Below are 23,820 nucleotides of genomic sequence, written 5' to 3' on the forward strand. Positions count from 1 at the left end.
AATGAAAATGAGGGGGAGGAGGTGTTACCGCGCAGGCTGAGCAACGTATTGACCAGATCTCCACACCTCCCGCCTCCACAAAAGGAAGCTGAGGTCGGAGCTGCCTCATGGAGTTACGGTCCAGAAGCTGACGCAGATCCGAAGTTGGGTTCTTTAGGGAGACTGGGGAGAGTTGAGCATTGCAAGTCACCATTGCGTAGTTTTTGTTGACCTTCCCTCCGTCCAAGAGAAACATAATTTGTTTTAATTTGCTCCATTAACTTTGTTATAGGTAGATTCTGAGTCTTAAGGTATTAATCCAGAAATTTGTATCTGGAAACGCCCCCATATCAGGAAACAGTCTATTTTTCAAAACTTTTTAATATGGATTGTTAAATAACTAGTGGAATGATAAGATGGCACAAACTCTGTCCTGCGCTTTGCAAAAGGGAAACAGTCTTTTGGATTTGCTAGTTTTTACTTTTTAAAAGTTTCCTTGAGAAGCCCTGGTTTATTTAAGGGATGTTAAATAACACACACACACACACACACACACACACACACGCTAATATGCATAGATTTAGGAAATATTCTCGAGGCCACTTTTTAACAACTATGTTAAGAATGAAAATGTAATTCTCAACTCTAAGTCAAACTGTGAAAGCTGCTTTTTCAAATCAGTTTTATTAATGAATTAAAAATCTCTTGTCCAATTTACTGGTAAGTAATTGTGTGTATATGCTAAATCATAAGAGAAATGTCTGAAGTTCAAGGCTGACGGTTTTTATGATGTGATTTGGATTTCCTTAAAGGATGTTTATTATCTCTTGCCATTTAGTGTTTCCAGTGTTGTAAATACTTTGGAATGTTTACTTTGGGAAGGGAAAATTATTGATAATGGCCCACTATTCCAAAGAAGAGCTGGATGAAGAGTTTGAACAGTTCATGAAAGAGGTAAGTTTATATTTTTAAAAGCTATATTGTAAATAGTCCTACAAGAAACTCAGTCTTCTAGGATGCAATCAGCCTATCATCAAGCTCTGTCACCTGTTTCCAAAATATATCTATCATCCCTCTAGTTCTCTCCCTTTTCACTGCAACTTACCTAATCCAGGACACCATCATCTCACTAGGCTACTGCAACAGTTCCCTCTGCCAATAATGCTGTCTATTCCTCTATCCTTTACCTGGATGGTGAAGATCTCTTTTTAAAATTACTACCTAAGAGAGGTTTTTTTCTGTTGATCCAGTAAAAAAGTAACTACCAAGTTCCTTCTTATACCATGTTCTTAATTTTCCATGTAGCTCATTCTCCATGTAGCTCTTAGAACCATTCATTATTTCACTTGTTTAGCTCTCTTTTCTGCCTCCCTTAAGAATGAATGGTTTTTGACATGACAGCTGTATTTTTTTTATTTAAGTAGAGTTCATGTACAATATTATATTAGTTCAAACAGTGATTCATTTTTAATAGATTATACTCCATTTAAAGTTATTATAAAATACTGGCTGTACTCCCTGTGCTGCATGATATATACTTGTAGCTTATTTATTTTATTCATAGTAGTTTGTGCATTTTAATCCCTACTCCTACCCCTATTTTGCCCCTCCTCCTTTCTCTCTTCCCACTGGTACCCACTAGTTTGTTGTCTATATCTGAGTCTGTTTTCTGCTTTGTTATATTCATTTGTTTTATTTTTGAGATTCCACATATAAGTGATAACATACAGTGTTTGTTCTTCTCTGACTTATTTCACTAAGCATAGTACCCTCCAGGTCCATCCATGCTGTTTCAAATGACAAAATTTCATTCTTTTTATGGTTAAGTAACATTCCATCATATATCTGTATACCACACCTTCTTTATCCATTCATCTATTGACGAACACTTCCATATCTTTGATAGTGTAAATAATGCTGCTATGAACATTGGGATGCATTTATCTTTTCCAATTAGTGTTTTTGTGTTCTTAGGATATATACGCAGGAGTGGAATCACTGGATCATATAGTAGTTCTGTTTTTAGTTTTTTGAGGAACCTCCATACTGTTTCCATAGTGGCTGTACCAATTCACATTCCCACTAACGGTGTACAAGGGTTCCATTTTCTCTACATCCTCACCAGCATTTGCTATTTGTAGCCATTCTGACAGGTGTGAGGTGATATCTATTTGTGGTTTTGATTTGCATTTCCCTGATGATTAGCAATGCTGAGCATCTTTTCATGTGCCTTTTGGCCATGTGTATACCTTGTGCCCATTTTTTAATCAGGTTGGGTTTTTTTGTTTGTTTGTTTTTTGATATTAACCCCTTATTGGTCATATGATATGCAATTGTTTTCTCCCTTACTATAGGTTCTTTTCATTTTATCGATGGTTTCCTTTACTGTGCAAAAGCTTTTAAGTTTGATTAGGTCCCATATGTTTAGTTTTGCTTTTGTTTCCTTTGCCTTAGGAGACAGATCCAAAAAAATATTGCTACAATTTATGTCAGAGTGTTCTGCCTATGTTTTCTTCTAGGAGTTTTGTGGTTTCAGGTTTTTTTTTTTTTTTTTTTTGCGGTACGCGGGCCTCTCACTGTTGTGGCCTCTCCCATTACGGAGCGCAGGCTCAGCGGCCATGACTCACGGGCCCAGCCACTCTGCGGCATGTGGGATCTTCCCAGACCTGGGCACGAACCCGTGTCCCCTGCATCAGCAGGTGGACTCTCAACCACTGCGCCACCAGGGAAGCCCAGGTTCAGATTTTATACTTAGGTCTTTACTCCATTTTGAGTTTTTTTTTGTATTGATATATGGTGTGCGAAAATGTTCTAATTTCATTCTTTTACATGTAGCTGTCCAGTGTTCCCAGCACCACTTACTTCAATAAGAGACTGTCTTTTTTCCAATGTAAATTCTTGCCTTCTTTGTTGTAGATTAATTGACCATAAGTGCACGGGTTTATTTCTGGGCTCTCTGTTCTGTTGATGGATGTGTTGGTTTTTGTGTTGTGATTACTGGAGCTTCCTAGTATAGTCTGAAGTCAGGGAGCTGAAGTCAGGGAGCTTAATACCTTTAGCTTTGTTCTTTTTTCTCAACATTGCTTTGGCTTTTCAGGGTCTTTAGTTGTTCCGTATAAATTTTAGGATTATTTGTTCTAGTTCTGTGAAAAATGTCATACATGTTTTGACAGGTATTGCATTAAATCCGTAGCTTGCTTTGGGTAGCATGGACATTTTAACAATATCAATTCTTCCAATCCATGAACACGAGCTATCTTGCCATTTCATTGTATCATCCTCAGTTTCCTTCATCGATGTTTTATAGTTTTCAGACTATGAGTTTTTCACCTCCTTGATTAAGTTTATTCCTATGTATTTTATTCTTTTGGATGTGATTTTAAAAAGGATGGTTTTCTTACTCTTTCTGATAGTTCATTATTAGTGTATAGAAAAGCAACAGATTTCTGTATATTAATCTTGTATCCTACAAAGCTGCTGAATCCATTTATTAATTCTGAGAGTTTTTTGGTGAAGACTTTAGGGTTTTCTATATGTAGTATCATGCCATCTGCAAATACTGACAGCTTTACATCTTCCCTTTCAATTTGGAAGCCTTTTATTTCTTTTCATGTCTGATTGCTCTGACTAGGACTTCCAATACTTTATTAAATAGAAGTGGTGAGAGTGGGCATCCTTATCTTGTTCCTGATTTTAGAGGAAGCGCTTTCAGTTTTTCACCAATGAATATGATGTTAGCTGTGGGTTTGTCATAAATGACCTTTTTTACGTTGCGATATGAGTTTAGATACCAACTTTGATGAGAGTTTTTGTCATGAATGGATATTGAATTTTGTCAAATGCTTTCTCTGTATTTATTGAGATGATCATGTGACTTGTTAATGTGGTGTATCACATTGATTGACTTGCAAATATTGAACCATCTTTGCATCCCTAGAGTAAGTCCTACTTGATCATGGTGTATGATTCTTTTTATATATTGTTGAATTAAGTTTGTTGAGGATTTCTGCATCTATATTCATCAGAGATATCAGCCTGCAGTTTTCTTTTTTTGTAGTGTCTTTGTCTGTTTCTAATATCAGGGTAATGTGACCTTGTAGAATGAATTTGGGAGTGTCCTCTCTTCTGTTTTTTGGAATAGGTTGAGAAGGATATTAGCTTTTTATATGTTTGGTGGAATTCTCCTGTGAAGCTATCCTGGACTTTGGTTTGCTGGAAGTTTCTGATTACTAATTCAGTTATACTACTAGTGATTGGTCTGTTCACATTGTCTGTGTCTTCCTGATTCTGTTTTGGAAGATTGTATGTTTTTAGAAATTAATCCATTTCTTAGGTTGTCCAATTTGTTGATATGTAACTGTTTGTAGTATTGTCTTATGATTTTATTATCTGTGATATTGGTTGTTAGTTCTCCTCTTTCTTTTTTATTTTGTTTGTTTGGGTCCTCTTTTTTCTTGTTGAACCCCTGGCTTAAGGCTTATCAATTTTCTTAATTTTGCGGGGGACTTCCCTGCCTGGTGGAGCAGTGGATAAGACTCCACACTCCCAATGTGGAGGGCTCGGGTTTGATCCCTGTTCAGGGAACTAGATACCACATGCATGCTGCAACTAGGGATTCACATGCCATAACTAGGGAGCCTGCATGCTGTGACTAAGGAGCCTGTGAGCCACAACTAAGGAGCCCATGAGCTGCACCTAAGGAGCTGGCAAGCTGAAACTAAGGACCCCTGGAGCCACAGCTGAGGAGCCCGCATGCTTCAACTAAGGAGCCTGTGACTACAACTGGGGAGCCTGCCTGCTACAACTAAGATGCCATGCAACCAAAAAAAAAAAAAAAATTCTTTATTATTTCAAAAAACCAGCTCTTGGTTTCATTGATTTTTAAAATTTATTTTATTTTATTTTTTTGGTCTCTATTTATTTCCTCTCTGGTATTTATTATTTCCTTTCTTCTGCTGACACTGAACTTTGTTCTTCTTTTTCTAATTCCTTTGGATGGTAGGTTATGTTGTTTGTTTGAGATTTTTCTTGTTTCTTAAAGTAGGCCTGTATCACTGTAAACATTCCTCTTAGAACTGCTTTTGCTACATCCCATAATTTCAGAAAGTTGTGTTTTTATTTTCATTTGTCTTAAGGTATTTTCTGATTTCCTCTTTGATTTCTTCATTGACCCATTGTGTTTTTAGTAGCATGTCATTTAGTCTCCACATGTTTGTGTTTTTCCCATTTTTCTTCCTATAATTGATATCTAGTTTATACCATGGTGATCGGAAAAAATGCTTGATATAATTTCTGTCCTCTTAAATTCGTTGAGACTTTTTTGTGGCCTAGAATGTGGTCTGCCCTAGAGAATGTTCTATGTTCACTTGAAAATAATGTGTATTCTGCTGGTTTTGGATGGAATATCCTGTAGATATCTATTAGTCCATCTGGTCTAATTTGTCATTTAAGGCCAGTGTTACCTTACTGATTTTCTGTCTGGATGATCTGTCCATCTGTCCAATTGGGTATTAACATTCCCTACTACTTTTGTATTATTGCCAGTTTCTCCATTTATAGCTGTTAACATTTGCTTTATATATTTAGATGCTCCTATATTAGTTGCATATATTTTAATGAATGTTATATCCTCTTTTGTATTGATCCCTGTATCATTATACAATGCCCTACTTGCCTTTTGTTATAGACTTTGTTTTAAAGTCTGTTTCGTCTGATATGAGTATTGCTACCCCAGCTGTCTTGTTTCCATTTGCATGAAATAACTTCTTCTAGCCCCTCACTTTCAGTCTGTGTGTGTCTTTATCTCTGAAGCGAGTCTCTTGTAAGCAGCATATAGATGGGTCTTGTTTTTTTGTCCAATCAGCCACCCTATGTCTTTTGAGTGGAGCATTTAGTCCATTCACATTTAAAGCAATTATTGATAGGTATGTTCGTACTGCCATTTTGTTACTCTTTCCTGGTTTTTGTACTTACTCTCTGTTCTTTTCTCCTTCTTTTTGTTTCTACCCCTGTGATTTGATGATTTTCTTTAGTGGTATGCTTGTGCTCCTTTCTCTCCAGTTTTTGTGTGTCCATTATTGGGTTTGTATTTCTGGTTACCATGGGGTTCATATATGTTGATCTATGGTTATATCCACTTGTTTTAAACTTGTTTCATTTAAGTTCAAACACATTCTAAAAGTTCTACATTTTTTTCTCCCTTCCCCAACATTTTGTGTTTTTGTGTCATATTTTACATCTTCATGTTTATCCCTTACCTTTTTATTATAGTTATAGCTGATTATACAATTTTTGTCTTTGAATCTTTGTACTAGCTTATTTAAGTGGTTGATCCACAGCCTTTACTATATATTTGTCATTATTAGTGGGGTTTTTCTTTTCCTATACATGTCTACTTCTTGTTGTAGCATTTTCTTTTCCACTGAGAGAAGACCCTTTAACATTTCCTTTAGGGTCAATTTAGTATTGATGAACTCTTCTAGTCTTTGCTTGTTTCAGAAGTTTTTCATCTGTCCTTTAATTCCAAATTATAATTTTGCTGGGTAGAGTATCCTAGGTTTTAGGTTTTTCCCTTTTGCACCTTAAATATATCATGCTGTTCCCTTCTGGCCTGCAAAGTTTCTGCAGAAAAATCAGCTGATAGCTTTTGGGGGGTGGGGTTCACTTGTATGCGACTCTTTGTTTTTCTCTTGCTGCCTTTAGAATAATCTCTTTAACTTTTAATGTTTTAATAACACTTTAATCGTGATATGTCTTGGTGTGGGTCTATTTGGGTTCATTTTATTTGGGACTCTCTGTGCCTCCTGTACCTGGATATCTGATTACTTACTCAGGTTCAAGAAGTTTTCAGCCATAATTTCATCAAATAAATTTTCAACTCCTTTCTCTCTGGGTTCTCCATCTGGGACACCTATAGTATGAATGTTGGTACACTTGATGGTATCTCAGAGTTCCCTTAAATTGTTTTCATTTTTTAAATTGGTTTTTTTTTCATGTCTGATTGGGTGATTTCCATTATTCTGTCTTCCAGATCACTTATGCATTCTTCTGTATCACCTAGTCTGCTGTTAATTCGTTCTAGTGTGTTTTTCATTACAGTTGTATTCTTCACTTCTGGCTGGTTCTTTTATATTTTCTAATTTTGTTAAAATACTCACTGTGTTCATCTATTCCTTTTTCAGCATTCTTATTAGTAATGCTTTGAACTTCTTATCTGGTAAATTATTTATCTCTGTTTCATTAGTTGTTTTTCTTGTTCTTTTGTTTGAAACAAGTTCTTCTGTCCTCTCATTTTGTTTAACTTTCTCTGTCTCTATGAAATTAAGTGAAACAGTTACCTATCCCCATCTTGAAGGGGTGCCCCTTTGTGGGAGTGTCCCTGTGCAGTCTGCACGTGCCTGGTGGCTTTGATGGGAGAGCTGGATCTGATGTAAGCCGGAGCTGTGTCTTTCTCCAGGGTGTGCTGGCAGCTATCACTTTGGTAAGAGGTGGGACTGGAGACGAAGGGGCTCAAGGCAGAGCCAGGTGTGAGCCAGGGCTTCTCCTCACTCAGTGGCCAGCACCACCCTATGAGGGGTGGGAGTGAGTCCCAAGGTGCTGGAGCAGAAGCCCTGAGGGTTGGGTGCCAGCTGGTTCTGTTCCCTATAAGCATGTACTCTTTCCTCTCCTAGCATTGTCACATTGTCATCTTTGCCCCAGAGAGGAGTAGTGCTGGAGCAAGAGGGGCTGGAGTAGGGGTTTGGCTTGGGCCAGGCCTTGTGCCAGGGTGGTCATAGGAAACCAGCCAGAGTCCCGTGCAGTTTCATTCTGCTTCTTCCACCTTGTTTCGGGAGTAAGGAAATATGTGCACACTCTTCACGAGCAGAGTCTCGGTTTCTTACAGCCCCACTGTTGGTCCCACTGGTTTTATAACCAGCTATGGGGACTCATCTTCCCAGTGGCAGACCCCAGGGCTGTGGCCCCCAATATGTGGTTCTAGCCACCTACTACCCAGAGTGGGTTTCCAAGCCTTTTAATCCCCTTCCTTTTCTGTGTCCCTTCCCTGGGGAACAGGTCCTGACCTGATCACTTTTCTTCCCTTCCTACCCGATTCCATATGTCTTTCTTACAGCTTGTTCTACTTAACGTAACAATTTCAAGGTTCATTTATGTTGTCATATCTATCAGCACCTCATTCCTTTTTATAGCTGAATAATATTCCGTCGTATGGATTTACCACATTTTGTTTACCTACTTATCAGCTGATGGACATTTGAGTTCTTTCCACTTTCTAGCAATTATGAATAGTGCCGCTATGACAATTGTATATAAGTTTTTGTGTGGTTGTATGTTTTCACTTCTCTTGTGTGTATACCTAGGAGTGGGAATGCTGGGTCATATGGTAGCTCTATGTTTAACCTTTGGAGGAACTGTCAGACTGTTTCCTAAACGGCTGTGCCATTTTACTCTCACCAGCAGTGTATTAGTAATATTAGTTCCAGTTTCTCCATATCCTCACGAGCACTGTTGTTAACTGAGCGGCCAGCTGTTTTGTTTTGTTTCGTGTTTAATGATAGTAGCCTAGAAAGCACTGTGGAAGATTGTCAGAAGTTAGAATACCTACTATGTATTAGACAGTAGGATGGGCATTCTCTGTTTCTTTGCTGATCTTTGCCACAGCCCTGCAAGGTCAGTGTCGCCATGCTTGTTTTATATATGTATAAACTGAAAAGAGGCGTAATTTTCCCTAAGCAACAGAACTAGCTTATTTTGAAGTTAAAAGTTTGAACTCAGATCTGTCTGGCTCCAAAAACTTATAGTCCTTATTTCACACTTTTACATAGCCATGGGTTTAGGAGGAAAAAACTGAATCTGAGGCAGATTGTCAGAGTTTGGTAAACAGCGAGAGATAGAAAGAGAGAAATGGAACATTTCAGCGTGACAGTGAAGTATAAGACTGTGTGGAAGGTGATGCAACTAAAATTCAGATGGAGTAAAGAATACTCTTTCTTTTCTCCTCCCCTCATCCTGCCTGGTGGTCAAGGAAGACAGTGAGTTCTTTTCGAAGATTTAAAAATGGCATTCTTACAAGTCACTGGGGTAGAGTTGTTTGGTTGGCAGGTGGAAATGTGTGTGTAGTCATCTCAGAAGTTTAAGAAGTGCCCCAGGTACCAATGTCCTAGTTGGGGACATAGAGTATTTGAAAGTGGACAGGCCTTAGTTAGAGAAACCCAAGTTTGAATCCCAGCTCTGTATCACTTACTGATAGTCACAACCTGGACAAGTTGCTTAACTTCTCTGAACTTACTTCCCCATCAGTAAATCTCTGCTGGATTATTTAAAGACTAAAATAACCTGAGTATAGATCCTGACATAGAGCAGGCAAGTAATTAATAAACGTTGATTTCTTCTCCAGAAAAAGCGTGTAGAATAAGGATAAAAAGGACCAAGAGCAGAGTCCTGGGGAAGTCTCGTGTTAAAGAAAAGGGCAAAAGGGCCAAGAGCTATTAGAGTTGGTTAGGAAAGGTCACAGAGGTGAAGTATAACCTGGAGGAGGTGGTGCTATGAGGTCAAAGGGCGAGATTTGCTCGAAGTGAGAGTTGGTCACCATGTCAAACTCCATGGTATGATCAGGGAGGTGACTGACAGTCATCCTTTATTTGTGGCATGTAGGAGGCCTGTGGTGACTGAGGAGAGCTCTTTTGGATGGGGACCAGATTTTAAGGGGTTTAACAGTGACCTGGAGAAGTTAGAATGTACATAAAGGAAAGATGATAGATAGAATGAAAGGGAGGTAGGAGTAAGGAACTTTGCCTGTTTGCTTTGTTTTGTTTGTTTGTTTTGGTTTTTTTAAGTAGGGTAGAGTTAAGTGTTCATTCTTTTTTTTTTTTTTTTGCGGTACACGGGCCTCTCACTGTTGTGGCCTCTCTCGTTGCGGAGTGCAGGCTCAGCGGCCATGGCTCACGGGCCCAGCCGCTCCGCGGTATGTGGGATCTTCCCGGACTGGGGCACGAACCCGTGTCCCCTGCATTGGCAGGCAGACTCTCAACCACTGCGCCACCAGGGAAGCCCAAGTGTTCATTCTTATACTATACAATTATGCCAGGTGCTGTGCTAGGCCCTGGGGATGCAGTGATGAGCAAGTTTATAACCTGAGGGGAGGAGGGCAAGGAGATTGCGGAGGGAGTGAGGTGCAGAGATGCATTAGGATAACCCAGCAAGCGAGAACTTGGTGAGGCGGGAGGTGGCCCCTCTGCAGGTTCTCCTGGGAGTGGAGGAAAGAATTGCTCTTCTGAGAGAGGAAAGCAGTGTCTTAACGGGTGAGTTTAGTGGTGGAGTGAGGGGAAGGAGAAGGAAGGTGGTTTTTGACCTAAGGTCTTTATTTTCTCTGTGAAGAGAGAGCCCAAGTTATTGGCTGAGAGTAAGGGTGGTAGATCGGGGTTAGAGTAGGGGTTTAGGATTGTAGTAAGATTTGAACCTGAAGAGTAGAAAAGGACAAATAAAAGTTTATTAAAGTTTATTATCATTGTGACAAATGCAAATTTCTCTGGTAAACACCTCACACTCAGTTCTTCCTGGTCTTAGAATTTTGTGTTCCTCTAGAGTGATGCTAGGTGATTTTGCACAATCATTATTTATTCTTAGACCCGAGATAGTGTCTAAAAAAGGATTATATCCTTTTATTCCTTCCTGATTAGGTTTCTTGATCAAGTTTTTTATTTCTTTGTTTTTATTGTTGATGTTTTTCTCCTTGTTTCGTCTGCTTGTTTAGTTCTGGGTATGAAATCAGTGTTCAGAGATGTATTCTTGATGTTTAAGTTATTTTGACCCTATAAGTCTAGAAATATATGAATTTATACATAATTGCTGAGAATGTTTAGGTGATAACTGAAATATCAGAGAACAAAGAAACATTTTCAGTGATAAATCTGGGATTCTTGAATTTAAAATTCACTAGCTTGTATATGATTTAGCTTTCAGATGATTCTTTTGAAAATTCAAATAAAACACCTAGACAACCTAAAGAAGTGAAGAAGAATGATACAGTGCCATGGTGGATAACTGAAGATGAATTTGAAGATGGTGGTAAATATTGCTGATTTTTAATTTTAAGTTATTTGACCACAGGGGGGCAGTCAAGACTTTTTTTTTTTTTTTAAACCCCACATTTGTTTGTTTATTTTTGGCTGTGTTGGGTCTTCGTTTCTGTGCGAGGGCTTTCTCTAGTTGTGGCAAGCGGGGACCACTCTTCATCGCAGTGCACGGGCCTCTCACTGTTGTGGCCTTTCTTGTTGCAGAGCACAGGCTCCATACGTGCAGGCTCAGTAGTTGTGGCTCACGGGCCTAGTTGCTCCGCGGCATGTGGGATCTTCCCAGACCAGGGCTCGAACCCATGTCCCCTGCATTAGCAGGCAGATTCTCAACCACTGCGCCACCAGGGAAGCCCAGACAAGACTTTTAATTCTGGATTTTCTTACCATGCTTTTAATAAATATATAAGGAAAATAATACTAATAGTGTGAATTTTTGAAGTTTGACTTGATTTTCATATTACTTTATGATATATTTTTTATATAATAGGGAATCTGTGTTTCTGCATTATCAGATTATTTTACATTGAAATAATTTATCGTTCCTCAATTTAAGCTGGTGAATACTGTTAGGTATATTTATATATTATCATGTTTAATGGTAAATTGATTTAAAGTGATTTAATAAAATATTCTGACAATGTATTAATGTCACTGCATTGGGAAGATTTTAACAAATATATAGATTTTGGTATTGCTCTCTGTTAATGACAGTAGAAAAAAATAATTTTATTACCTTAATAGTAAATAACTCATTATTGATCCTGTCTAGCACATGCGTATATCTTTTTTGGAACTATTCCTACTCACATCTTTACAAATAGAAAATTACTCTCTGGGTGTTTTCTTCAGTATAGCTACTATATATGATACTGCTGTATTCGCAAGGATCCTCAGACTACCTCTGTTAAGTACCTATGTTCACAATATTTGTGTATCACTAAGCACCATTTTATGAACTGATAGGATTTCTATATCTCTTCTTTTTCCTTGTGCTCCTTGACCCTCAACAGTAAATAATAAATGTGTTTAATAAATGTTACTGTGAATTTGATAGTCACTTCTCTGTTCTTCTTAATACTTTACAGTAAGGAATTGCCTTATTGAAAAGTACAATGTGTTTTCATAAATCCATAAACGACGCACAGTGCTAAAGTTTGCATGTGAAGAATTATGTTTTAGAATCTTTCCCCCTATTGATGCTTGAAAAGGATATTATATGATTAAGTACTATTGAAATAATTGACAATGATTTGTGACTTATTTAGCATTAAAATCTTTATCTAGAAAGTAATGAATCAGAGATGGAGTATGCAAACTCACCCTAAAGGGAAAGAATAGGTCCTAGACCAACACTTAAATGTAACCTGACTAAAGATACTAAATTGTTTTTAAAAAGAATGTATCGGGGGCTTCCCTGGTGGCGTAGTGGTTGAGAGTCCGCCTGCCGATGCAGGGGATGCGGGTTTGTGCCCCGGTCCGGGAGGATCCCGCATGCCGCGGAGCGGCTGGGCCCGTGGGCCATGGCCACTGGGCCTGCGCGTCCGGAGCCTGTGCTCTGCGGCGGGAGAGACCACAGCAGTGAGAGGCCCGCGTGCCGCAAAAAAAAAAAAAGAAGAAGAAGAAGAAAAGAATGTATCAATCAGAGTGGATTTGATTAGTAAAGGATGCAAAGGATACTTAGGAAGGAGACTTTGACAGTGTCCATTTAAACACAGCGGAAGAAGGTTCCTCCGCTTAGGGGTATAACCTGGTCCCTGGTTCAGTCACAAATGTTTATTGAGTTCATGTTATGTTCTGAGTACTTGGCACTAGTATGCAAAAACTAAATATGATTCCTGCCATCAAGAGTATAGAAGCTTCTAAGGGAGAATTGAACACCCCTTTTGAGAGGAATGCATTCCCAATCTTACATAGATGCCATTAAACATCAACATTGAGCTTCTTCAACCTTATAATTTTGCTTTCTCTTTCAGTTGCCATAAGGACAATATGTTCTGTCTAGTTAGTGAAACCGTCTAATTCTCCTACTGGTTATACTCTTCATTATAAATAACTGAATTGGATCTTGGTTTCAGTTATATTAGTCTCAAATGAGGTTGGTTAGTGTGGGTCACATCCCTGAGTCCATCTTCAGAGCCGGGCTGAGACCCTGGACAGATGCCCCGACGGCACCCTGACCTTGGCGTGTATGTTTTCATTTGAAGTGCCTATAGATATATCTCCTGATTTTCTCCAGCTGTTACTGGATCAGTTAAAACCATTATTCACACAGAGCCATAAAATAATTTGTTTCTAAAGCCTCTCCAATAGGATGCTAAGTAGGAAATTGAAATCACAATTTGTAACTTCTCAATAAGGCTTCCTTCTAAGCAAAAGTGGTATTTTTCTAATCTTATTATTTGTATCATATAATATAGTTATTTTTTCCCATATATCAGTTTTTTACAACAAATATATACTGCTAGGATAAAGAAATTTTGATATTGTATAATTTTTCCAGTGTTTTCTAGTGCTTTTAGAATGAAGAGCAAAACCCTACCCCCGGCCTATGTAGATGAGAGTGGTCTGACCGTTGACTCCTGCCCTGGGATTACTTCCCCAAGTGGCATGGTATACTGTATTAAGTACTTGTGCTTCAAAATCATTTTTAAAAAATCTCGTCTCATTATGCAAGTTGTTGAAATATTCCACTTAATAAGATGCACTGCAGTCAAATAGAATTATAATTTTTGTTTTGTGAATTTTGGGTCTGGTGGATTTTTATTTCATAGACCAGATTTATTTCATAGCTACGGTCTACTAGTATAACTAATATAACAGTACAACTAGTCTAAGCTAGTATAACAGTGCTACTGTGTTGGCATAGTAGTCAAAACAATTCTCTTAACATAAATATCCAACTATATTAAATCCCATCCCAGGACTACTTGGAACAAATGTAAGCTATTTGAAAACAAAGAAGACTCCTCAGCCTATTATGGAAATAGAAGAGGAATCTGCTGAAAGGATTCAGTTTCTTAAGAGCAGTGGAACCTCTATCTTAAGTATTGACAGCTTAGAGGCCAATGGTAAGAATTGTGAGGGATGTGAGTTGACAGGTTAATTACTATGCTTATAATCAGGACTTTTAGGAAAGTTAACTCATAACTATCTTGGAGCTTCCTTTACTGAAGCGTGTAGACAGATTTAATATCTTCCTAGAAGGTTTAGAATTATACCCCTGGAGAAGCTTCATAGCCTTACGTATTATAATGAATTTAAAGCTATATTTGAGTAAGAGATTAAGTGAAATATGTTTCAAATTTTTTGAAGTCTGACTATGTAATGTCAATAAATGCATCATTAAAATTAATTTTTTCAAAATTCTATGTGTTAATGAAATATATTTGTGCTTTCCATTTAGAGATAGTAGTTCCTGAGCTCAATCAGAGCATTCTTGGATTGGGATTGGACACATTAGCAGAGCAAGAGGAAAAAGAGCAATTTTTTGCCAGGCTTGAGAAAGGCTTCACATCTTCCATTGATTACTCCAGATTAAATAAAGAATTGGATTCTAATGACTCCACACATTTTAAAGCTTTACATAGGTAATGTAAATACAATATAAACTAATCATTGAGTGATTTTTGTGTCTTTATATTTTTGAAAGGCTGGTAGATGTATGGAATTGAAGGGGTAAACATATATAACAGGCAAAATTTAAATCTTAATTTTAATTCTATTTTCTCTTCATTATTTTGGTCAGGGGTAGCTTACGTGTGTGTGTGTAGAATATGATTTATATATACATATATATATATAGGCTGGAAAATGTTGATGTGTATTTGAGAACCTCTAGAGATCTGAAATTTCATGCATGAGGTACTTTTGAAATGAATAGCACATTGCCAAATAGACCTAACTAGGAAGATAATTTATTAAGTGATTTTCCAGAGGTAAGATCAGTAAGAGAGTCCAGCCTGGTAGCTATTATAAACTCAGGGGAAACAGGAACAAAAAGGGAAGGAGGAAACAGGGAGCAAAGACCGATTTGGTTTGTGTCCTCCCTTTGTGTATGGTTGACCCTAATGATTATTAGGGGACCTCATTTATCCTGGAAATTCTACTAATTGACTAAGCTGGTGCCTTGTAAGTGCCGCAGACCTTTGGCATTCTCAAGACTTCTTTGAAACCTTATATCTTTAATTTCCTCAGTTTCAGTTTTCCATTTAATTTTTTAAGTTATAAATGGAAGCCAGATTACAATTTTAAGATTTTAAGAACATCAAACTATATTTAAATTAAGGGTCAGGAGACTCATAGCCTCTGGTCATTAGAGTGCCTGGTCTCCTCAAGATGCTTATTTTCTTGGACAGCGGACAAAGCAGTGACCCTTATGAACTGTGTCTGAGATTTTTACCCTACTTGCAAGCTGACAAGTCAGCCTGCCAGTTTTATGAATGCTGACAATAGACACAAGATTCCTGGGTCAGAAACAAATGGACTTTATTTCTCATCACAAAAGCAGGACCTGAGGGTCACGTTTATTTGCCTTAGTTTCCCATGCCCCACAAGGTTCACGGGGTCCATGATGGCTGTTTGCCAGTGCAATGGGTTGCTTTACAGGAGAGGGTCACTGAGCTTGGGGAATCTTTGCTTTAGAGTAAGCGGAAACAAGCCTGCTTTGGGGGCAGAAACATTGCCTCATCTCTCAAAGTTACTCAGTGCACACAACCCTGAGAAATGACCTAGGAGGGGGAGGGTCTGTGCCTTGCGTTCTTGGCATACCCAGCAAGAACACCTAGGGACCATCAGGGCCCATGGTGGTTGCCTGTCCTAACAGTGACACAGATTAAACATACACAGGTTTGCTGGCCACAAGTTTTTGCCCCTTTGCAATATTTCTTAACATTTCTTTGTTGTTAACGATATTCTTAACTACTGGTATTTCTACGCAAGAACAGCCTAGTCAGAGTGCAGTAGTGTATTGAGTATGCAATGGTATTTTCTGCTAATTAGAGTTTATAGTTTCTTGATCTGCTAATGATCTCACTAAAGCCATGGTTGGGGGACTGAAAAAGGTAGAACTGATTCTTTGGTTTGAAGGAAGGCAGTATATGAACTAATATATCCAATATAATTAAAAGTAGCTCTCGTCACCTTGCTGAGTATTTACTGGCTCAAGGCTCTCTCTTTCAGCTTCCATTTCAGGATGAAATTGCTTCTTAGCATGTAAATGCTGATTCTGGCGGTTTTTTTCTGGTCTCCACATAGACTTCACTGATTCTTACAGCTTGTGGTCAGTTCCTAATCTTTAGCGTAGAAAGGCTGGCTGGGCCCTGAGAAATGTAAATGCACATATTTATGTATAAAATTGTGTATATTTGTGTATAAAATTAAGAAAATGGAATTTTTCCCCCTTTGTATTACTTTGGCAACTACAATTAGTCTTAGATCCTTTATTTTCAAAACATTTCCCTCATAGCTTCCAGATTTTTAGCTTTTGCTAGAACAAAAGTACTTGAGAAGAAATATGTAATGTTAGAGGTTTTTAAAAATATACACAAAATATTGCATGGTAATGTATTATTAACATGTAATACTAAATTAAGTAAATATTTTTCCAGTAATCAAGCTAATGTGGAACTGACTGAAGATAAACATGAGGATGAATCAAAACATGAAGAACTGGCAGGTAATTTCAATGGTTCTAAAATTTACAGTATTTGAAAAGATAATATAGCTTTTAATAAAGATATTGATAAGAGAAAAATAAAAGGAAAATCATATTATCTTGGAAAGAGCTTGAACAGGTAGAGTGAGTTGCCTACAGCACAATTAGAGCTACTAAAATTGTTGTAAGTGCAGGACTGCTTCATTTGTTGGGAGTGGGTAGTGGACCCATTTGGAAGACAGAAAAAGGACTTTTGTGCTAGGACCAGAAGAATGTGTGCAGTCAGGACAAATACCTCCAAAGCATGGTGAGGGAGGTGTGTCTTTTTCCATCGTTTGACTTTTAATGTGTCTGTGTTTCTGTATTTTAAATGGTTTTCTTTTGGTAGCGTATAGCTGAGTTTTGCTTTTATAGCCAATCTGACAGTCTCAGACTTTTAATTGAAATGTTTCTACCCTTTGCAAAAATATATTCATTGGTATGGTTATTTACTGTTTTGCCATTCATTTTTTTTATCTTCCCATCTTTTTTTGGTTATTGCTTTTGTGCTACATTTTATTGGATTGAGTATTTATACCATTCCATCTTAACCCTTCTTTTGGGTTGTTAGTTGTACTTCTTTGCTGTATTTTTTTCTTAGTTGCCCTGTGATTCACAATATGCATCTTTATCTTACTAGAGTCTACTTTCAAATAACATTATACCACATTACATGAATCTTAACAGTAAACTTCCCCCAACCTTTTTGCTATTTTTGGCATACATTTTTCTTCTACATGTCTTAAAAACCCCACAATACAGCAGTATTATTACTATTATCATTATTATTATTGCTTTTAACAATCTGTTAATCAAAATTTAAAGGAAGGTAAAAAAATGTATACATATGTAAAAATTTATATTTATCCATGTATTTACCGTTCCCAATGACTTGTATTTCTTTGCATAGATTTGAGTTTCTTTTTTTTTAACTTTTTATTTTGAAATGAATTTTAAAAGTTTATTTTAAAATTAAGATATAATCGACATATATAACATATTAATTTCAGGTGTACAACATAATGATTTAATATCTATACATTGTGAAATGAGCACCATAATAAGTCTAGTTAACATCTGTCACTTTACATAATTACAAAAAATTATTTTTTCTTGTGATGAGAACTTTTAAGACTTCTTCTCTTACCAACTTCCAAATAGTTGCTATCTAGTATTATTTTGAGTTTCTATCTAGTATTATTTTTGTTCAGCATGAAAAACCTCCTTAAATTTTCTTGCAGTGCAGGTCTACTAGGGATAATTTCTCTGAGGTTTTGTTTATCTGAAAGTATATTTTGCCTTTGTTTTTGAAGAACACTTTTGCTTGATATAAAATTGTAGGTAGTTTTTATTTCTTTGAGCACTTTAATGATTTCATTCTATTGTCCTCTGACATTATTTCTCATGAGCAGTCAGTGGTAATTCCTGTTATTGTGATTTTGTATATATATTGTCTTCTTTTCCCTCTGTTTTCAAATTTTTCTCTTTAGGCCAGTTTTGTGGCAATTTGATGAGGATGATCTTGGTGTACTTTTCTTGTATTTATCCTGTTTGTTTCTTGTATTTATCCTGTTTGGAGCTGGTTCAGCATCAATTGATTTGTGAATTCATAGTTTCCATCAAAATCAAAAAATGTTTTTGCCATTAATTATTCAAATATCATTTCTGCCACCCCTTGCTTTCTGATCCTAATTACAAGTATGTTAGAAAGTTAAATTTTGTCCCACAGGTCACTAAGACTATCTCATTTTTTAAACCTTTTCTCCTCTCTGCTTCAGTTTTTATTGCAGTGTCTTAAGTTCACTGATTTTTTTTCTTCTTTTCTTTAATGTTTTGTTAATTCATTGAATGATCCTTTTTTCCTTTGACTCTAGAAGTTTCTTTTGGATTTGTTTTTTCATCTCTTTAGTATGTTTACAAGTCCCCAACATTGAGTATATTCTGCTGATCCCAGTATTTGTTCATTTCTGGGTCTCGTTCTGTTGGCTGCTGCTTCTCCTAGTTGTGGTCACTTTTTCCTCCTTGTAATTCTAGTAATTTTTTAACTGAGTGTTGAATATATTATAGATTTTTTACATTGTTGAGTGTCTGGATCTTGTTTTCTTCTTTTAAGGAGTATTGAGCTTTGTTCTGGCAGATAGCTTGATCCTTTCAAGCCTTTTCTTCTGCTTTGTTAGGAGACGTCAAGAGGATCCTTACTTAGTCTAGCAGAGTTTGACCCTGCTACTCACACACAGCCCTCCTGAGATTTCCACTGAATGCCCCTACTGGACAATGAGGATTTTTTCCACTTAAGCTGGTTAGAGCTTCAGAATCTCCTTACCCTGTGCGAACTCTGGGAACTGTCTGTCTAGCCTGCAGCTTCCCAGTTATTCTCTGCTCCAGCTGCACATACATGACTCAGTATTCAGGAAAGACTCCAGGAAAGATTCAGAAATCTACTCCATGTAGATTTCTAGTGCTCTATTTCTGCATCAGTACCTTCTCTATCACTCCCCTGCAGCTTCTAATCACCTTGTCTTTTCTGTACTCTTATCTCTGTATCCTTAACACAGTGAGACCTTCCTGATCTCCTCCTCCCTGCTCAGCGCTCCAGGATGTACATACCTTCTAGTGAACGTAGGGCTCAGCTCACTTGTTATCTTTCTTGGGAATCATATTTTTGTGCTATCGATTGTCCAGTGTCTGAAAACAATTGTTTCATATATTTTGTCCATTTTACTCATTATTTACAAAGTCCTTGATATCCAAGATGGTAGAGGAGAAAGTCCTCTAGATTGCATCATACTTAAATTAAAATTCACAGCCAAATTTTCCAACAGAGAATGAAAAATGTCTCTAAAATGTATCTTTTAGATCTTTTACATTGAGAATTGTTTACCTATTTTCTGTTTACGCAAATAATCTTTTCAAAGTTACAAGGGTATGGAATATAATAGTAGAAACATATAACATGTGTAACATCTTCCTGTCAAAAGGTCAGAATGATAAAAATTAATATTCTCATTGTTTCCCAAACAGTGTGAAAGAGCTGGATATTATTGTCTCTGATATTTTTCATATGAGAACCACCTTTTCAATTGGGTTTTATTCTTCCATTTTTATATAAACTTAATCTCCCTTGGTGTTTCTTTCAGAAGTCTCTGATATGCTGTTTTCCTTCCTGTTATTTCTTGTCCTGTCTCATTTCTCTCTGTGACTACCAGTGGCATTTCCTTCTTGCTTCAAACCTAGTTTAATCATGACAAATTCATGAGGAGGAGGTTGGTCTTTTATATGTTGGACAATAGTATTTGCCTACAGACTATTCAGTTAGTAAGTGCAACTAACAAAATGTAGTTTTGAAAAATGCACATTAGATTAGGAGTTTTCTTAATCAGAAATAATATTTGGCTTTATTAACTTTCAATTCAGATTAAGTGCAACACAAGCTATAATAATACTAACAAAGATAATTACTACTGCTAAACATAATGGCTAACACTGATATATACTACATATTATATAACACTTTAACTGTTAATCTCCTCAGCAACCCTCTGAAATAAGTACTATTATCATCCCTACTTTACAGATGGGAAAAATGAGGCAAAGAGGGTTTGTGACCTGCTTTTGGTTCTGCAGCTGAGAACAGTAGAACCAGGAATTGAATCCAAGTCTTCTGGCTCCTGGTCATGCTCTAAGCACTATGCCACACTACCCAAACTGTTTCTTATACTGCTTCTTTGCAGTGACACAAACGCTGCATCCCCCTCCATTGATTTCACATAGTTCCCAAATCCCAAGTAGTTGTCTGAGTTCATTGTCATACCCTCCCTTGTCTCCTCTCTCCTTGTTTTATCATCTTTACTTAAGAAAGACTAATCACTGAGGTACTTAAAATTCAGTGATTCCCACTAGAATATTAGGATCTTAATCATCTGATATTGGTCCTAGCATCTAGAATTTGTCTAATACAAGGTAATTTCTCAGTAACTGTTTTGTGAATTGAATTATGTCTACTGATATTTAGAAAATCCCAGGCAGTGTTCTTTCTTATATAGAAGAGAAGGAAAGGTGTGCTTCTCGTCCTCAGAATGTAGATATTGATGTAGTTAACCAACTCACCTAGCTTATCTACCTAAGTCACAATACCCATGCTGTTCCACCATTGTATTCCTTATGAACTAACATGGAGATGTTTCTGTAAGTAGATCTCACTGAAAGCACCTCTGTTTAACTTAATTATTTTCAGACTTCCATCGTTAATCACATTCAAGTTGTCCCCTCTCTTCTAAGAGAAGACTGAAGGATGGCCATTCCAGAAGCAGACTCTCTTGTACCTCGTGCAGTCTTTCTCCCATCAGGCCATCCTGTCTCTGAATGTGATCTGACTTTTGAAATACAAATAAGATTATGAATGATCAGTTCCACTCTGAAAAGGCTATTCCTGTTCTATAGCCCACAAATCTCAGTCAGTCCTTTGATTTAACGGCTGTAAACAACGAATTAAAAATTGATGAAGAGATCCTGGCAGATAGTGCCTGCCCACCTTTGCCATAAGTAGCTTGATGGCATCATATTAACATGGACACACCTTTCCCTTCTGCTACAAAGCCATTGAGATATAATGTGGGACTTTAGCTGAGAAGTGCCCAGGATTAAGAAACAGTGGAGGTCATATAAGGCTAGTATTTACCTGAGGGAGGGGTCAGAGATAGACCTTTCATAAGAACTGCTTAAGGGTTACAGAAGAGATACCTATAAAGACAAAAAAAATCAACTTAAAAAAATAAGCAAAATCCAACCTTTTGTTTAAGAGTGTCAAGATTTCACAAAAGTGTTCCCTTTTATAAGTAAGCAATTTTGAGATTTTTGTCTTTAAAAAATCAAGTAATTGAAGTTTTCTTTAAAGATATAAAATTTCTTGAACAGCTCTAGAAATTTTCAGTTGGTTAATTATACAAAATATTAAAAATGTAAAACTGATAACTGTTTGAAAGTACAAAAATAAAACCCAAGTCTTACGAATTGAATTCTCTTTAAATCTTTGCCCAAAAAAGTATGTTCTTCAAGGTATCTTTATGTTAACATTTAAATAAATTACTCTTATGCAGACTTCTTTTGGAAATCAGTAATATTTTCATGTAAGTTGACTTTTTTGACAGTATGATCCTTGTATTTTTAAAACTATTTTCTTCAGAAAATTATAGTGATGATTTTGAAGATGAGGATATTGATGTACCTTTGACTCCTAAAGAAGAGACTAATTCCAAAGAAAATTCCAAATCAGAAAAAATAAATGTACCTAAACAGGTATGTATCAATTATATGTTTGACAGTTTGGAAACTTCTTTCATCACCTTAGCTGACTGCTGCTGTATAAAGAGCTCAAAATACAGAGTTCTTTATAATCTAGCTCGTTGTAAAGTTATAGGTCTCTTAATACTCAGACGTTTTCTTAACTCAGGTGTAAATTTAAATCTTAATGAAATACATGGCAGTTGATGATTTTCTGAAAGATTTCTTTTGGCAAGTTTCCTTAAGCTTTAGAAATGGAAAACTTCATTAAAATCTCAAATCTAATTTTTAAACAGGTATATTAAACTATACTTTTCTTTGGTAGGTCTTGTCCTTGTGAAGTGCAATACATAGCTGCCTCAGTATTTATGCTAATAGTGACATTACTGCCGGAAACTTACTGGGCTAAGATTGTAAACTAAACTATTCCATTCACATTAAGTGTTGTTGTACTCTAATTCTCTTGTTTCTCAGTTCTTACCAAGAATTGGCTACCAAGACTGGCTAAGGGTACTACTCCATATTGCCTGCCAGACAGAACTTATCCTTGAAGCTACCTAATAGTAACCAGTAGGACAATTACTATTTGTTATATTGGTTTTGATCTGGATACAGTCTCTTTTGCAACTGTATGTTAGGACTAGATGTTTTGAACATATTTGAAACCATAGACTCTAAATAAAAGCAGGGATCACTTTCTGGGTATTAAGAAATACTCTTATTTTTTAGTTTACCTAGTACTTTTCCTTGGTATCATTATGTCACTCAGTTTGTGGGAGAAAAGAATATGACCTTAGAAATACATGAAGGTTAAAGCGATCTGATAATTATGCTTAGAAAGTTAATGGGATTCATACTTGGAATATGGCAATTACAATACTTTGTATTACAGTAATTTCTACTAGAAAAACAAATAGGTCAGTAGAGGGCACAATAGTTTGGTATATTAAGAAAGTATAGTCTGTATAAAAAAGTGTCCACCTAAATGTGGAAGCCTAGTAGAGAGCCGTCTGAGTAAGGGTCAAAATAGGAAGGAATGAAAGCTCTGCTCTTATGGGTGGATCCTATACACTGCCTATCCAAGTGGAGAATACAGGTGACACAATTAGAAAACTTACTCTAAGGGAACCTATAATTTTGACAAATTTCAACTATCTTGCCATTTGATGGCCTGCCTTTTTTGAAGATTTTGTCTCAAAATGTAGATGAAATGATGAGTGCAACTTATATTTGATCATTAATTTTGATCAATAGGGAAAATGGTGATATTATAATAGCAGGAATCTTACGTGAACTAGCCATGTTATCTTGGAGTTCGAAAAGTAGGAGAATTTCTGAGCAAGGTGGATGAACAAGTGGCATTGAGATATTTTAAACAAGGCTTATAAAGGCCTGAATTAATTGCTGGTAATCACCAAGGTTCTGAAGAGACTTCTAGACATTCTCTCACAGCTACATTCTCTAGTCTTATAGAATTGTCGGTGAATGAGTGTGATGAAAGAAATCCAGAAAGCACGTTTCTTGATCTTTTCATCATGGAGTAAAGCACTGGCTTTCAAGTTTTGTTATTCTTTTGCATTGCAGTCATTTTGTGTAACTTCAGTTTCAAATCATGTAACTATTTTCTTTTTTTAATTTAGGAAGAAGAGAAAACTGGCATGCTGGCTAATGGTAAATATTATATATATTCATAAATTTTCATTGGCGAAAAATTGGTCTGTTCAGAATTACATCTAAATAATTCTGAATAAATTACTATTTTTGTTTTTAAATATTTTCTGATGAATTAAACTTTAC

At 36.7% G+C, this 23,820-nt stretch overlaps 1 protein-coding gene across 4 annotated transcripts in view; it reads left to right on the forward strand.

Annotated features, from left to right (window-relative positions):
• CEP162 (centrosomal protein 162) overlaps positions 1-23,820 on the forward strand; it is a 156,953-nt gene that overhangs the window by 65,795 nt on the left and 67,338 nt on the right. For 3 of the 4 annotated variants that reach the window (XM_049695336.1, XM_004270068.4, XM_033428507.2), the window contains exons 2-8: positions 818-933; positions 10,932-11,043; positions 13,973-14,119; positions 14,455-14,638; positions 16,658-16,725; positions 21,926-22,038; positions 23,664-23,694. In XM_049695336.1, the coding sequence (XP_049551293.1) occupies positions 877-933; positions 10,932-11,043; positions 13,973-14,119; positions 14,455-14,638; positions 16,658-16,725; positions 21,926-22,038; positions 23,664-23,694 (712 nt within the window). In that variant the 5' untranslated portion in view covers positions 818-876. The remainder of the gene's footprint in view (positions 1-817; positions 934-10,931; positions 11,044-13,972; positions 14,120-14,454; positions 14,639-16,657; positions 16,726-21,925; positions 22,039-23,663; positions 23,695-23,820) is intronic. The other variant, XM_033428509.2, reaches the window with a different exon arrangement.

The sequence above is a fragment of the Orcinus orca genome, chromosome 12 (genome assembly GCF_937001465.1).
Source record: "Orcinus orca chromosome 12, mOrcOrc1.1, whole genome shotgun sequence".
NCBI lineage: Eukaryota > Metazoa > Chordata > Mammalia > Artiodactyla > Delphinidae > Orcinus > Orcinus orca.